The 16826-nt window shown below is 43.8% G+C and overlaps 1 protein-coding gene across 3 annotated transcripts in view; it reads right to left on the bottom strand.

The window, feature by feature from the left end:
• Nucleotides 1-16826, bottom strand: part of pde10a (phosphodiesterase 10A) — a 100745-nt gene that overhangs the window by 23280 nt on the left and 60639 nt on the right. For 2 of the 3 annotated variants that reach the window (XR_014602134.1, XM_084076883.1), the window contains exons 3-8: nucleotides 16040-16068; nucleotides 7874-7994; nucleotides 5243-5292; nucleotides 4928-5068; nucleotides 1774-1932; nucleotides 908-958 (exon numbers count right to left, since the gene is read on the bottom strand). Coding sequence is in view for 2 of the 3 variants with exons in the window: in XM_084076883.1 (XP_083933009.1) it covers nucleotides 908-958; nucleotides 1774-1932; nucleotides 4928-5068; nucleotides 5243-5292; nucleotides 7874-7994; nucleotides 16040-16068 (551 nt within the window). In the remaining variant the exon portion in view is untranslated. The remainder of the gene's footprint in view (nucleotides 1-907; nucleotides 959-1773; nucleotides 1933-4927; nucleotides 5069-5242; nucleotides 5293-7873; nucleotides 7995-16039; nucleotides 16069-16826) is intronic. The other variant, XM_084076884.1, reaches the window with a different exon arrangement.

Here is a 16826-nt window from a genome sequence, read left to right as displayed (position 1 = left end):
CTTGTGACTGCTGTAAAATTACTGTAATTTGAAATAATTTCGTATGTTGTTGTTTTGCGTCTGGCGTAGACGATTGTATCCCTGTGCCAGCAGAAATTTTCATTAAATCTCATTACGTTCCATTAGAGGCGGTTAAGCCCCCATAGTGCTGAATGCCATGGCGCTGTTAGCAGAGGTATATAGAGGCCCATTGTGGCCCGGGCCCGCTACGCCACTGCACCGGGGACACTGCTTTCTCTGAGGTGTTGCGCCAGCGGCCATGTACGTCATAATGACCCTCTCCAGGGAGCCGTGTGTTAGAAGAATCTATGGCGAGGTTGATTAGACTGGGCACCCGCTCACTGACAACAACCCACTTCTTGTACACACTACACAGTGGAGTTCACCCCCCCCCTCTCCCCCTCCATCAAAAACACCAGCACACACAACCAGAATACAAAAAAAGTCACTCAAGAGCATAATAAAGTGGGACAGGTAACTGTAGTTTTAAGGCCTCGATCTGAGCCAAAAAAGAACAAGATGCCCTCGCTGGTTTAATTATTTCTGCCATGACCTGCAGCCGTTGATTTCTGTGGGGTTGTTTTAGATTAGTGGTTTTCTAACTTTTTTTTAATTTCAATGAGCCAGTTTGATTATTATCTGCCGATTTTTGTGTCACTGATGTCGTGTTGAGAAAGAGTGTTTTAGATTTTCTGTTGTCATGTCAAGGACCCCCAAATGTATATGCAGTTGGCCGCGGACCCCAATCTGAAAAGGTTTTGTGCCAGGGACACCCCAGAAGAGCAGATTTGTGTAAAAAAAGATTTGTACAAGCTCCCCCACCCCAAGGACCCTAGTTTGAGAACCAATGTTTGAGATGCATGCCTTGATTAGTTTCCGGAAAACAACCTCTGGCTACAGTACTCACCTGCACTTGATGAAGGGCAACTGATGCCCATGCTAAATTAGCTGTTGCAACCTGAAGAAGAAAGAAAAGAGTGTTTTATAATCATCTATTATCAAAAGTTATCTTTTGAATTTGTTTAATGAGCTGCACCATTTCACATCCTTATCAAGGTTGTGTGTGTGTGTGTGTCTGTCTGTCTGTCTGTCTGTCTGTCTGTCTGTCTGTCTGTCTGTCTGTCTGTCTGTGTGTCTGTGTGTGTGTGTGTGTGTGTGTGTGTGTGTGTGTGTGTGTGTGTGTGTGTGTGTGTGTCTCTGTGTGTGTGTGTGTGTGTGTGTGTGTGTGTGTGTGTGTGTGTGTGTGTGTGTAGTGGCGTGCACAGACATTTTGAGGGGCAGGTGCTCATGTAAATTATACTTTTTTTTGTTTACTTGGTCTGCTCTTTTTTCCCTCTACACCTATACCTCTTATAGCCGATCTACAAGCCCACAACGCGAGGCGATGTGGGCTTGTAGGTCTGCTATTTTTGGCTAAAGTCCTCCTCAGAAAAGGGATGCTAGGTTTCGAGTGGTTATGGTAAAAAGGAAAATCATATCACATAAAGATTTGGCGGACCCCCTGTAGTAACTCTGAGGACCCCCTAGGGGTCCCGGATCCCCTGTTGAAGACCCCTGCTGTAAACTGGAAAAAAAAGGGCACTTCTGGTCAAGAGGGCAAAGGTCAGACGCTCTAGAACCCCCAAGAGTCTATCTGTGCACGTCCCTGTGTGTGTGTTTGTGTGTGTGTGTGTGTGTGTGTGTGTGTGTGTGTGTGTGTGTGTGTGTGTGTGTGTGTGTGTGTGTGTGTGTGTGTGTGTGTGTGTGTGTGTCTATGCGTGCGGTCAGACTGACCTCCTGGTGGCTGAGGTTGAAGGGCTCCTTGCCCCAGTAGCGGTGCAGCTCCAGCACGGCGATGAGGTCCCCGATGGCAGTGAGGATGGGGAGGCACAGGACAGAGTGGACGTGCTGGATCCCTGAGTCCTGCCCTGTGCCGTCGGGGAAGCGCTCGTCCTGCAACACACAGGTCAGGAGGTCAGGTCAGGGGGGGGATAAGACTTTAGGGCACTGGTTCTCAAACTTTTTCATGTCAAGGACCCCCAAAATGATACGTATTTGGCCGCGCACCCCCATCTCAAACTATTTAGTTCCAGGGACCCCCCAGAAGCAAAGATTTGAGTAACAAATGTTCGCTTTAAAAAAATATATTCAAAGATTTGCACAAATGTTCACGTTTTTTCAAAAATAGCAGATCTACAAGCTCATAGCGCGGCACTCGGTGCCGCGCTATGAGCTTGTATATCTGCTATTTTTCCTTTCGCTTTAAAATATATATATTCAAAGATTTGCAAAGTTTTCATGATTTAAAAAAAAATAGCAGATCTACAAGCTCATAGCGCGGCACTCGGTGCCGCGCTATGAGCTTGTAGATCTGCTATTTTTCCTTTCCTTTATGGAATACTTGACATGGACCAATATATTGATATTTATATTTCTGACCAATTTTGGACGTGAAAAATCCAAATCCAAACAATTAAATCATATAAAATATGATACTGGCCACTGCAGTGTTGTCCTAGTGTGTAATCCAAATGTCAAGCACAACTAAAAAGGACATTATGGTAAAACAAAACACATATTACATTTTGATAGATAAAAAGAGAACAAAGCTTGAATTGTTCCAAACCTCTCTGAAGTAACAGTGTGGGTATTGTCTTACATGCAGCGTATAGACACTATGAAGAGTTATTTCTAAGATGGTAATCTACAGTATATTAGATGATATTTTTAAAACAATAGGGGTATTGTTTTTCATCCAGGATTGTTGCAGGGTATAGAGCAGTGCTTCCCCAACCTTTTCTGGATCAGGGCCCACTTAATATCTCAAGAACAGATTCCGAGCTGCGCTTCTGCATCTGTCGGGAGCAGAGGGTGCTGTTTTTTCGACGATGGGTTCCCAGATTTAGGCCTACTTCACAATAGCCACTTAACACGGCAGCCGTTAAGCGGACAGATGGGTGGGCCGTGTGCATTTTCAGAGCAGAAAATGTCGTTTTATTCCGGCTTGGATCCGGCTTGGATCAATGGAACTAACATATTATACTTTCAGATACTATTGATCAGAATCGCAATGAAAACAACCGTTTCAAGGTTTTAAAACAAATAATTACCATTGTCATTTATTTTTAGCGGCGCTAGCCGCTCTATACCTGACTTTGTCCGTGTGCGTCAACGTTCTGATTGGTCAGGTGCGTCAACAAAGTGATTGGTCAAGCTTCACGTGACACATGGCTATAAACACATCACACAGGGTGTGATTTTTAACATTATGTTTCAAATATGGATGTTATTATGATTAAAATCTTAGTGTTTGCCAATTATTTGGGACCCACTTGCAATATCCTCGTGGCCTACAAGTCACAGGTTTGGAATCACTGGTAGAGTTAACACGCACGTCATGATGATGATGACACTGTGACATCATAGGGGTGACATCATACCGAGGCACATAGAACACATGGCCAGCACAACCTTTCAGAGCGAGGCACAGCTGCACCACTCACTTCCTACATTAATGCTGCTAGATTAATGATTCTGAACCCTTTTTAATTTCAAGGACGTGCGGACACGCCCTGCGTGTTGTCGCTGCTGGGCACCACACACACACACACACACACACACACACACACACACACACACACACACACACACACACACACACACACACACACACACACACACACACACACACACACACACACACACACACACACACACACACACACACACACACACACACACACACACACACACACACACACACACACACACGCACGCACACCCCCTTAGGTGCCACGCCATGAAGATATACATTTCTATAAAACAATATATAAGCCTCATAGTACAACATAAGCCTCAGATTATGTTCATGTGGGATCTGGGGAAATCCCAGGGGTCCTTGAGGGGGTCCTTCCAGGCTTAAATGATTGATAGTGAGGAACCAAATGGACCCTTTAACCGTGTAGAACCAAAAGGGACCCGTTTATACCCATTGAGACCTGAGGCCGATTCTACATGTCTCCTGAATCCCAACAGTTTTCTAAAAAACATGTTTCTATATCAGTGGTGCTCAATCTTTTTCATGTCAAGGACCCCCACAATTATATGTATTTGGCCGTGGACCCCCATCTCAAAATATTTTGTTCCAGGGACAGGCACTCGGTGCCGCGCTATGAGCTTGTAGATCTGCTATTTTTGAATAGCCAATGTGTAAAAAATGCTTTTTAGCTCAAATCTAAAAATTACACAGATGCTTCTCCAGGTCTTCTCCAAGACCTGAGGCCGATTCTACAAATGTCTTCTAAATCCCAACAGTATTCTGAAAAACCTAGTGGTGCTCAAACCTTTTCATGTCAAGGACCCCCAAAATCATATGCATTTGGCCGCCGACCCCCCATCTCAAAATATTTTGTTCCAGGGACCCCCAGAAGCAAAGATTGGAGTCGTTGGCTTTAAAAACATATATAACTAGAAAATGTGCTCCTCGGAGCACAGGTCTCCGCCAGTACTGTTCCTGATTAATCCTGTATTACCTATTTATATTACATATTGTCACGTGTCACTTGACCAATGTTAGCTTGATCCCGTTAGCTTGACCAATGTTACCTCACTTCCAAAAACATAAATAGGGGTTAGGGTTAGGGTTAGCACCACTGATATAGAAATGTTTTTTGGAAGTGACAAACCTATTTATAGGATTTTATTTCGTCATGCGTCTCGCTAGCCAATCAAAAGCATTGGTGACAACATATTGTCACGTGTCACGTGAAGCTTGACCAATGTTAGCTTGGCTAGGGGGGACACACACAGCGTGATCAAAGATTTGCTCAGATTGTCAAGATTTCTCAAAAATAGCCAAAGTGTAAAATAATGCTTTTTTAGCTCAAATCTAAAAATGACAGATGTGTCCCTGGATTGAATGGGTTTAGGGGGGTCATTGAGGTCTTACACTCATGATGTCCTCTACTAGCGTCGTCTTTCGACTCTTGGCAACGTGGGCGGCGACGGTGGTCCCGGACGCGTTGGGGCCCAACGGGATGAGGCGTGGAGGGCCGTCCTTGGCCCCTGTGGGAGTGTACAAACATAAACTCTACGGAGAGAAGGAAGAGACAGGCAGACAAGACAAGATGGAGAAAGAGAGACAGAGACAGAGAGAGAGAGAGAGAGAGAGAGAGGAGAGAGAGAGAGAGAGAAATGTGAAGTATGTAATATTATAACCACAGCAATGGATAATAAATGATGTGTTTCTGCTGGTGACACTTACATTGTTGCATTCTCCCAAGAAGTAAAGTGCAAATCCATCAGCTTTTGTCGCTGGGGAGATTGAGAAAAGCAAGGGTTGTAAACGTGTACGCGCGCAGTGGTGGAAAAAGTACTCAAATGTTTTACTTAAGTAAAAGTATCAATAATGCAATGTACAAGTACTCCGTTAAAAGTAAAAGTCCGGTATTAAAAATGTACTTGAGTAAAAGTGCAAAAGTATTAGCACTCGAGTTCAGTACTTGAGTAAATGTGCTTTGTTACTTTACACCACTGTACGCGCGCCTGTGTGTGTGTGTGTGTGTGTGTGTGTGTGTGTGTGTGTGTGTGTGTGTGTGTGTGTGTGTGTGTGTGTGTGTGTGTGTGTGTGTGTGTGTGTGTGTGGAGAAACAGCAAAGAAAAGTCCAGTAACAATTGACAACAGCCGTCATGTGAGTGTAATTTATCTGGTCCCGTGTAAATGTGATGCGAAACACAGTGAGTAAAAGAGGGTCAAACAACAGGAATACTTGAGATGGAGACAATATGGCAACCAGACAAACAGTCCAATAACAACAGTGTGATGACCCAGGGCCAGCTAACCCCCCCCCCCCCCCCCCCACACACACACACACCCCCTCCCGTCCCCCCCGGTCCTGCTTCTCTATAATTTGATTCTCATATATGGGCCATGATGGTGTATAGTGGAGAGAGAGGAGGGAGGGCGAGAGAGAGAGAGAGAGAGAAAGAATGGGGGATAGAGAGGAAGAGAGACAGAGAGACAAAGAGAGAGAGAGTGAGAGAGTGAGAGAGTGTGAGAGAGAGAGAGAGAGAGAGAGAGAGAGAGAGAGAGAGTGTGAGAGAGAGAGAGAGAGAGAGAGAGAGAAAGAATGGGGGATAGAGAGGAAGAGAGACAGAGAGACAAAGAGAGTGAGAGTGAGAGTGAGAGAGTGAGAGTGAGTGAGTGAGTGAGTGAGTGAGTGAGTGAGTGAGTGAGTGAGTGAGTGAGTGAGTGAGTGAGTGAGTGAGTGAGTGAGTGAGTGAGTGAGTGAGTGAGTGAGAGAGAGAGAGAGAGAGAGAGAGAGAGAGAGAATGGGGGATAGAGAGGGCAAGTGAAAGGGAGGAGAGAGGAGGGGGGACAGACAGACAGACAGACAGACAGACAGACAGACAGACAGACAGACAGACAGACAGACAGACAGACAGACAGACAGACAGACACTCATCCTCTGAGTGAATAGAGACAATGTGTTTTTTTTTAGCTAACTTTGCCATAACTGACAGATTTTGTTGCTGTCGGGGCAGAAACCTCTGATCTCCATTTTTAAACTCGTTGTGTGTTTTTTCATAAATCAACGCCCTTCTTGATCACACAGCAGCGTAAAAAAATAATAATCAAAAAGTAGCCGATCTACAAGCTCGAAACGCGGCACGAAGCGACGCGTTTCGAGCTTGTAGATCTGCTACTTTTGAATTTGAATCCTGAAAAGCAAAGGTTTTTTTTTTCACCCGACAGAGAGTAGGGCTGTCAACTTTCCTCAGAAATTATATTCGAATATTGGTCTTAAAAATGTGCAGATATTCGAATATATTCGAATATTATTATTAGTATTATTATTATTATAAAATATATATTTAAAAAAAAAATAATAATATTATTTTTTTTGACAAACAGTACAAAAAACAATGTATCGAGTGCTCGGATCCGATAAAACTTATCTTTTGTTTGTTTTCATAATCATACATTGTTTTTGTCTCCGCCAGGAGACTATGTTTTCGTTCTCGTCCTTCCGTGTGTCCACCAAGCTAACATTGGTCAAGCTTCACGTGACACGTGACAATATGTTGAAAGGGTGTGCTTTGATTGGCTAGCGAGACGCATGATGAAATAGAGACCTATAAATAGGTGTGTCACTTCAAAAGACCATTTATGTCTTTTGAAGTGAGGTAAGACAGGATTAATCAGGAACAGTACTGGCGGAGACCTGTGCTCCGAGGAGCACATTTTCTAGTTTGTATTGTCCCTGTCAAATAAACATAAAAATAAATAAAAAAACGTTATTGGGGCGGTGTAGCCGTCCCCTATAAGTGAGTTTTGGACACTGACCAATCCTGCACCGTGATTGGCCAATAGTCTACAACGCATTGTATACCCCTAACCCTTCCATTGTTAATGCAAATCGATACTTTTGCAAAGTCAGCCAATCACATTACAGCTAGTGTCATCACCACTAACTGTAATGTGATTGGCTGACTTTGCAAATTCAGGACTGTGATTGGCTAGCGAAACACATGACACATGTGCGACCCTATGAATAGCAGTATGGACTTTAAAAAAAGTAATTTATCCTTTTTTTTAAGTGAGTCATGTTGTGATGACCACACACCGCCCACTTCACACTGGGTGTGATTTTTTTTTTGTTTTAAATATTAATTTTCATATTCGAATATTCATATTTCCCCACTATTCGAAAAATATTCAAATATCGAATATTCGTTTGACAGCCCTAACAGAGAGGACGTCTTTCTGGCCACATGCAGGGTCATGATGATGACTGTCAGAGTGATAATGTTAGACTGGCGGTCATAGCAGCATGAGGCCAACAGATACAGCGGTCAGTCAGTCACCAGGGCCCTGGTGGTCTGTAATATCTACCTGTTTTGATGATGTTGCACAACTCGTACAGCAGCAGCTTGTTGTCTCCTCCCATGTCCAGCCTCTGCTCCATGTAGCTGTTCAGCTCGTACACCACGCCCTGCATGTTGTTGTCCTGATACTGCGGGGCACCACGCGCACACACACACACACACACACACACACACACCGTTAGTGTTTTTTCATAAATGAATGCCCTACTTGACCACACTACAGTGTGTCACACAAAAGCATCAACACTAGAAGTTCCGCAAGCTCAAAACGTGGCTCGACACGTTTTGAGCTTGTACATCTGCTACTTTTTGGATTTGAAAATCCTGAAAAGTAACAGTTTTGGGCCTGGACCGCTGGCATAGCGGGTCCAGGCGGCACCTGACGGCTCTCAGGCTCAATGAAGCCTGACAAGCGCGTCGCGGGTTCGAGTCCCGATCCCGATGGCCTTTGCTGCATGTCACTCCCCATCTCTCTCCCCATGTTCCTGTCAGCCTACTGTCATGTCAATAAAGGCATAAAAGCCCAACAAGAAATCTTGCTCCTCGGAGCACAGGTCTCCGCCAGCGGACCCGTGCTATTTTAACCAAAGGAAATCAATCACCCTATCTTTAACCATAGTTTTCTAGAAATGTTGGGTGTTCTCAGACGGACCCATAGAGACGGACGGAGAGGAAAAGATACTCTCCATTAATCTTGTCAATATTACATATTGTCACGTGTCACTTGACCAATGTTAGCTTGGCTGATGGATAGGTGTGTCCTACCTCACTTCCAAAGACATAAATAGTCTTTGGAAGTGACACACATGTTTATAGGTCTCTATTTCATCATGTCTCTCTCGCTAGCCAATCAAAGCACACCCTTTCAACATATTGTCACGTGTCACGTGAAGCTTGACCAATGTTAGCTTGGTGGACACACGGAAGGACGAGAACGAAAACAATAGTCTCCTGGCGGAGACAATAATAAAAGTTTTGGACATACAGTATGAGGTTTCCACACGACATAGATGATATAATTGTTATTTTTCTTTGTTTTGCTTTTTACCAATAGTCAGTTATGCCAATTCATTCCTCCCCACACACATGTCTGTGTATTACCAATGCTGTTGAATCCTGCTGGCTCACCCGCCAGTGAGGTGAGGAGCCCCCACCGGGAGGATATAGCACCTTCGTCCAACTCCTCCCGCCCAACACTCCCCGCTGACAGGTGCCCCCCCCCCCCCCCCCCCTCCCCCCCGGCCCCCCTGAGTATGTGTAGTGACGAATATCACCCTCCCCGCCTGGCTTCCCTCCATCGAACACGGTCCAATTGTGTTCGTATAGACTCCTCAAAGCCGCATACTTGGATTCGAATCCACAACCTTGGGCAGCTACTTTACCACCGCTCCAACCAAGCACTCCACCCATATAATTGTTCTTAACCACTTACCTAAACCCTCTAGTCTTAATGATACAGAACTGAGTTGCAAACCGTTTTTTCCCCCACACATTTGCAAACATTTTCACTATTTTTCAAAAAATAGCAGATCTACAAGCTCATAGCGCGGCACTCGGTGCCGCGCTATGAGCTTGTATATCTGCTATTTTTGAATAGCCAAAGAAATCTTAAAATGACACAGATGCGTTCCCGGATTGAATGGGTTAAGTGGTTAGGGGTTCTGTAAAGAACCATGGTCAGAAAGGTTCTCAAAAAACAGTTTTGGTTACAGCTGGCACCTTTTGTTTTTCTGTGTTGCACAACAGACATGCACACAATGCAACTCACTGAGAGGGAATTCAAAAACACTTGTTGTGTAGTAACTAAAGTACACAGTGTAACAAAAGTGAGAGTACATGATTTATGGTTTACGGCAGGGGGTCTTCAACAGGGGGTCCTCAGAGTTACTACAAGGGGGCCGCCAAATCAATGCGATAGGAACTTTCTTTTTTAACATTAACCACTTGAACCCTAACATCCCTATTCTGGTGGAAACATTTGACAAAAATAGCAGATCTACTCACAAAGAGGTTTAGTGTAGAGGGAAAAAAGAGCAGACCAAGTACAGAGCCAGAGGTCAAGTTTAAGTGGTTAAATGTCTGATAAAAACACATTGACATGAATCCAACGTTAACAAAAAAGATAGTGTGTAAACAAACATCAAACAAACATTAATTTACACACAACACTGATGATAGTGCTGTCTAACAAGTCTATGAAGCTACCCATGAAATCTATGAATACATATTGTATACAATATGTAGTGGAGGGGTCCCTGCTTCATCTCTATCTCAGCTATAAGGGGCCCTTGGACTGAAAACATTGAAGACCCCTGCTTTATGGTGCAAACCTATGCCACTGCTTTGGAAACCAATCATGTCACCACTCCAATACCAAGGACCACCCTAGAGACTTCGGATTGGTTCTGCAACACAAGTTTTTTTTTCTATTAAACTCTCTAATTGTTTCCAGCCAGTTGTAGCAACGGAAGCTGGGAGATTGTCCTCAGTTTCTATTGAGAGAATGTTGTACGCCCATATATAGGCATATCACTATGACTCAGACATAACCATAAACAAACCCGTTACGCCCATATATAGGCAGGACCACGGGCATGTCACTCCGACTCCGACATAACCATAAACAAACCCGATACACCCATATATAGGCATGGCACTATGACTCAAACATAACCATAAACAAACACGATACGCCCCTGAACCTCTAGTATAGTATAATGTCATCACAATCCTACCCTAGCCTCACCCTACATCCCCCCCTCCGTCATTCATTGCATCCAAGCCCAGGGAAGGGATCCCCCCCGCCCCTGCAAGTTCCCCAAGAAGAGGAGCCCGTCCAGAGGCCCCCACAGCTCTGATTAGAGCCCCGTCAGGCCTCGCTGCTCAGCCCGCAAGCTTAAAAAAGTGTCCCATTCCATTATGTAACAGGGCCGGGCCCTCCCGCTGAGAAACGGGGCCAGAGATCCGTCTATTTCTGTGCCTAGCCTTCCGAGGGGGGGGTCAGGGCAGGACGGGATGGGACGGGACGGGACGGGACGGGACGGCAGGGAGAGAGAGAGAGAGAGAGAGGCGCCGCCTTCCCATCCGCCCACATCCTGTATTCTCAGACGTATTATATGGATGACGCACTGGAGATGGGGTCATGCTTGCAGACCTCCTTTCTCTCGTTTTCCTCCTGCGTGTGTGTGTGTGTGTGTGTGTGTGTGTGTGTGTGTGTGTGTGTGTGTGTGTGTGTGTGTGTGTGTGTGTGTGTGGGCACGAGTTTCTGGGTGTGACTGCGTCGTCGTTGTGTGTCGACGGTCTCTAACCCTCTTGTCGCCAGTGGCCCCGCCCCTCCTCCTTTGGGCCTGACACCCTCGGGTGTCCCGGGGGCAGCAGCACCCCCCCCCCCCTGTCATGACTGTATATCTTTGCAGTCGGGTAGAAACCTCTTATCTCCATATTTTAACTTGAACGCCCTACTCGATCACACTACAGCTTCACACAAAAGCATCAAAAAGTATGTAAGATCTACAAGCTCGAGAGCTTGTAGATCTGCTACTTTAGCTGTTTTTGAATTTGAATCTTAAAAAAGTAACAGTTTTGGACATAATGAGGTTTGCACCCAACAAAGACCATATCTCGACAATTCTCTCACACACTGGTGGACTATTCTGTGACCATTCCATATGGCTATCTGCAATTGTAAATCTCAATTTTGGATTTTTGCCAGACCCAGAGGGTCGGCCTACATGAGGCTTTGTCTGTCCCTCTTTCGTCCCTCTTTTGTCCATATATGGGCATAAAAGGGACACAGACAGACACATACAGAGATCTATTTTGTCCCTCTTTCGTCCCTCTTTTGTCCCTCTTTTCTGTCCCTCTTTTCCTCTGCACACACGTCATGCGAAGTCCGGCCATTCAGATTTCAACCACTAGGGGTCTGGCAGTACCAGGTCTCCTGGTTCTAGTTTTTGGGGCGGTGTAGCCGCCCCCTATAAGTGAGTTTTGGACACCGACCAAAAGATTTGTATACCCCCTAACCCTTCCATTGTTAATGCAAATCGATACTTTTGCAAAGTCAGCCAATCACATTACAGCTAGTGTCATCACCACTAACTGTAATGTGATTGGCTGACTTTGCAAATTCAGGACTGTGATTGGCTAGCGAAACACATGACACATGTGCAGCCCTATGAATAGCAGTATGGACTTGGAAAAAAAGTCATTTATCCTTTTTTTTAAAGTGAGTCATGTTGTGATGACCACACACCGCCCACTTCACACTGAGTGTGATTTTTTTGTGTGTATTTTATATTTACTTGTTTTTGCATTGTATAATTAACTCTTTGACTGCCAATAACGAGATTTCCTGTCATGTTTTCGCGACGCGTTTCGAGCTTGTGGATCTGCTACTTTTGATGCTATTGTGTGATGCTGTGGTATGATAAACTAGGGGGTTAATTTACGAAAACACACAAAATGTTGGAGAAAACATGGAGATGAAGAGCTTCCTGCCCGACAACGACGATAAGCTTGTCCACCCCGGCTCTCATCGACTTCTATGCATTCCATCAAACGTCTGGCTCTAGGTTGCCTGTCATGGCGCGTATAGAATGTCTCTCCTTACCTTATTTATATGTCTGGATCCCAGGTCTCTTTGCCTGAGGTTTTCTCGCTCCCTCTATCCTCACTTGAACCGGAAGTTCAACTCGGCCCGCCATTTTGACGGTCATGCCAGGTCTGTTATTATTATCCCTGTTCCCATGGAGGGAGTGAGGAGTGAGGATTAGGAGGCATTTCTATGAGGAGCCGTGAGCAAGGAAACATGAGAGCATCCTTCCAAGCAGACTTTCCAAGCTGAACAGCATGATATTAACCCTTTAAGACCTGAAGAAGCATCTGTGTCATTTTTAGATTTGAGCTACAAAGCATTATTTTACACTTTGGGCTATTCAAAAATAGCAGATATACAAGCTCATAGCGCGGCACCGAGTGCCGCGCTATGAGCTTGTAGATCTGCTATTTTTGAAAAATCGTGAAAATGTGTTCAAATCTTTTAATATATATTGTTTTAAAGCGAAATATTTTAACTTGAATCTTTCCTTTCCTCTTTCCAGGGTCCCTGGAACATATATTTTTAGATCGGGGTCCGCGGCCAAATACATGTCATTTTGGGGGTCCTTGACATGGAAAAAAGAACCACTGATATTATGGCGACATAAGTTTTTTCAAAAAACTGTTGAATCCCCCAGAAGCAAAGATTTGAGTTACAGATGTTCGCTTTTGTAACTCAAATCTCAAGATTTGCAAAAAAATAACGATTTTTCAAAAATAGCAGATCTACTAGCTCATAGCGCGGCACTCGTTGCCGCGCTATGAGCTTGTATATCTGCTATTTTTGAATAGCCAAAGTGTAAAATAATGCTTTTTTAGCTCAAATCAAAAAGTGACACAGATGCGTTCCAGGTCTTAAAGGGTTAATGACTCTGCCCCTACAGCAGGCGGTGTTATGTTGTTATGTCTGGAGGGACTACAGCATACTGTAACTACAGGCTGATCTTTCATTGCCAACGATGAGCAGCTTTTAGGCTGTGTTGTCATCAGAAATGGACGTCGCTTAACATGGTGCTTCATAAGAGCCGACAAGTCATTTCTCTAAAACTGTCACTGTGTCCAGACTCCAGAATCACTCACTATATAGTGCAGTCGCAGACCCCCATCTGAAAATGTCTTGTGCCAGGGACCCCAAGAGGAGAAGATTGATGTAAGATGTTTTTCTATATAGCAGAGGTATGAGCTTGTTCTATCTGCATTTTTTCTATAGCCAACATATACATTGATAAAGTGATTAAAATTAAAATTAAAAAAGCACAAATGTAACCTTAATGGACCATTATGGGTTCATTTGGTTACACCATTATGGGTCCATTTGGTTACACCATTATGGGTCCATTTGGTTAGACCTGTGCCCCTCGGAGCACAGGTCTCCGCCAGGCCAGGTTATTGTGGGCCAGCAATGTTCGGAATTCAGTGATTATAGAGTTATTAAGTGTAAGAATCTGTTGAATTTTAGGGATCAATGTTGATGAAGTTATTGCACAGTCATGCAAACTTTAGACGCCAATCTTAGCCAATCAGGATGCAATATGAAAAATCCGACAAATCCGTCTTGATCACATGACTATAGAGATAATGTGTACCGATGCGTGATGTTTGGACAAAATCTGTAGGAGTAATATCAAAGAATTTGTTTTGCAAAAATCGGCCAGCTGGTGGCGCTAAAATAAGCCAATGTAAAAAGGGTGGCATTTCTTCCTCGGCCTAGTGGGAATGTGTGTGCAAAGTTTCACGGCATTCGGACACAGCGTTCATGATTAGAGGCATTTCGTTCAAAAGGAGCCACTCCTGCAAACGTTAGATGGCAATCTTAGCCAATAAGGGTGGAATTTGAACAATCGGACAGATATGTCTTGATCACATGACTATAGAGATAGTGTGTACCGATTTACGTGATGTTTGGACAAAATCTGTAGGGCTAATATCAAAAAATGTGTTTTGCTAAAATAGGCCTCCTGGTGGCGCTATCAAAGGGCGATGTGAAAAATGCAGGGAAGAGGTTTTTCCTTGGCCTCTAGGGAGTGTGAGTGCAAAGTTTCACGCCGATTGGTCCAGTTATAGGTAAAAACGTGAATGGACCTGTAATAGCGCCACCATATAAAGTATGGGGGCATCTGGCATTTCTTCCTTGACCTAGTGAGAATTGTGCGTGCAATGTTTCACGGCAATCGCATGCTGCCTTCAAGATTTGAGTCATTTTCTGCAAAACGTAACCTGACACCGTCAAATGGAAGAAGCTTGCGACACACATTTGTTTCACAGCCTACTTCCATCTGAGACTCCGTAAGCAGAATCGATGACAGACGGTTTTTCTTTTTTTCAAGCTACTAGGCAGGTGATTGGATGATCCCGCCCCTAGCAGCCGCTGATTGGTACGAACACGCAGTGTTCGGGCAGCTTTACTCCCTGCGCAATCCCAGACCTCCTTCCTGAAATCAAATGCAAATGAGATTTCCAGAGGGAGGGGGATTTACCAGGCTATGCAAAACGGACCACTCCTGCAAACTTTGGAAGCCAATCTCAGCCAATCAGGATGGAATATGAAAAATCGGACAGATAAATGTGTACCGATTTGCGTGATGTTTTGACAAAATCTGTAGGAGTAATAGTCAAAATGTGTTTTGTAAAAAAAATCGGTGGCGCCATAACAGGCCGAGAATTGCTTCTGCTCTGGCCTCCAGAGAGTGTGCGTGCACAGTTTCACACCGATCGGTCCAACGGTGCCGAAGATTAGCTCTTCATAGACGGTCGGACCCACAGACACATGGAAGGCCGGGGCCGAAAACATAATCTCGGCCACGCCTTTGGCTTGGCGGAGAGGATGAATGATCGCAAATGGATTATTGCTGAAAGCTCCGTGTCAAATAAAAGTTCACAATACCTACGAAAGTTTTCCCCCAGCAAGATAATCTTTACAAATGAGTCTTTTTTAAAGCCTAAATGCAATCGCTAGAAGTAAAAACGTTAGGCCATGAAAGAGCCTTTTTTTAAAGTGACATGAAAGCTTCATAATTCATGAGCCATTCTGTATGTGGTTGAACAAAAACATGAAAATCCCTTAGGCTTGTGTTAAACACAGACCTTGTTTCAGGTATAAACAAAAACCCAAAGAAAACAAAACCATACACTTTGAGAGAGAGAAAACCAAAATTGCAAAAATGCACGCACACGCACACGCACGCACACGCACACGCACACACACACACACACACACACACACACACACACACACACAATATATATATATCGTCTTGGGTGGAAACCTCATAATTATGTCCAAACATCTTTACTTTTCAGGATTCAAATTCAAAAATAGCAAAAGTAGCAGATCTACAAGCTCAAAACACATTGCGCCACTCATACATCTGCTTTAAGATTTATTTACCTATTTTTGAATAGCCAAAGAAATGTAAAATGACAGAGATGCATTCCCGGGTTTAATGGGTTAAAAATTATTATTATTTTTATCAAATTTGGTATCAGCATCAGGGAACAGAATGAGCAAGAGGCACAAGTCAGTGATTTGACCAGACAGACAGACAGACAGACAGACATGCAACACATGCTTACTTACCCTGCTGACTTCTTTAGCTGATGTGTCATCTAAAAAGAGAAAACAAATGATAAACAATGAGCAAGCTGAGTTGTGTTGAATGACGAGATAAAGGTGTGATTCGTGAAGAGATCACGCATCGATTGGATAAACGATATGGTGAAAATGCGTGGCGATTATTTCACATCAAACTTGTATTTTGGCGATGCCTCATTCATACCAAAAAATGATTACGTCGCTTCGTCGCCTCGTTGTAGTCGCGCTCAGTGTGCATGTACTCCAACTCTGAGCGTAAAAATGTAACCAAATGGACCCATAATGGTCCATGAAGGTTACATTTGTACAAGCTCAGAGTTACATTAACAACAGTGTGGTTAACCCATTAACTCATTTTCTGCCAATAACGCATATATGCGTTATTTAGAATCCATCAATTGCCTGCCAATAACGCATTTATGCGTTTTTTTTTTTTTTTTTTAACATTTTTTTTTTATTATTTGACCCAAAGACCAAGGAGATATGATTTTTCAAAGATCTAGACTCCTATCCACTTCCTTGTTAACTTAAAACTTAATAATTCTGTATCTTGGCTCCTGAGTACTTTTTTAATTTCAATGAAAAATCTCTGGCAGACAACTGCAAAAAATCTGAATAACTCAGGCAGGTTAAGTGTTAAGACCTGGAACTGTGTCATTTTTAGATTTGAGCTAAAAAGCTTTATTTTACACTTTGGGCTATTCAAAAATAGCAGATATACAAGCTCATAGCGCGGCACCGAGTGCCGCGCTATGAGCTTGTAGATCTGCTA

Source organism: Gymnoscopelus microlampas, assembly GCF_963454915.1.
Source record: "Gymnoscopelus microlampas genome assembly, chromosome: 13".
In the NCBI taxonomy this organism is placed as follows: Eukaryota; Metazoa; Chordata; class Actinopteri; order Myctophiformes; family Myctophidae; genus Gymnoscopelus; species Gymnoscopelus microlampas.
This window is presented reverse-complemented; position numbering and strand designations above follow the sequence as displayed.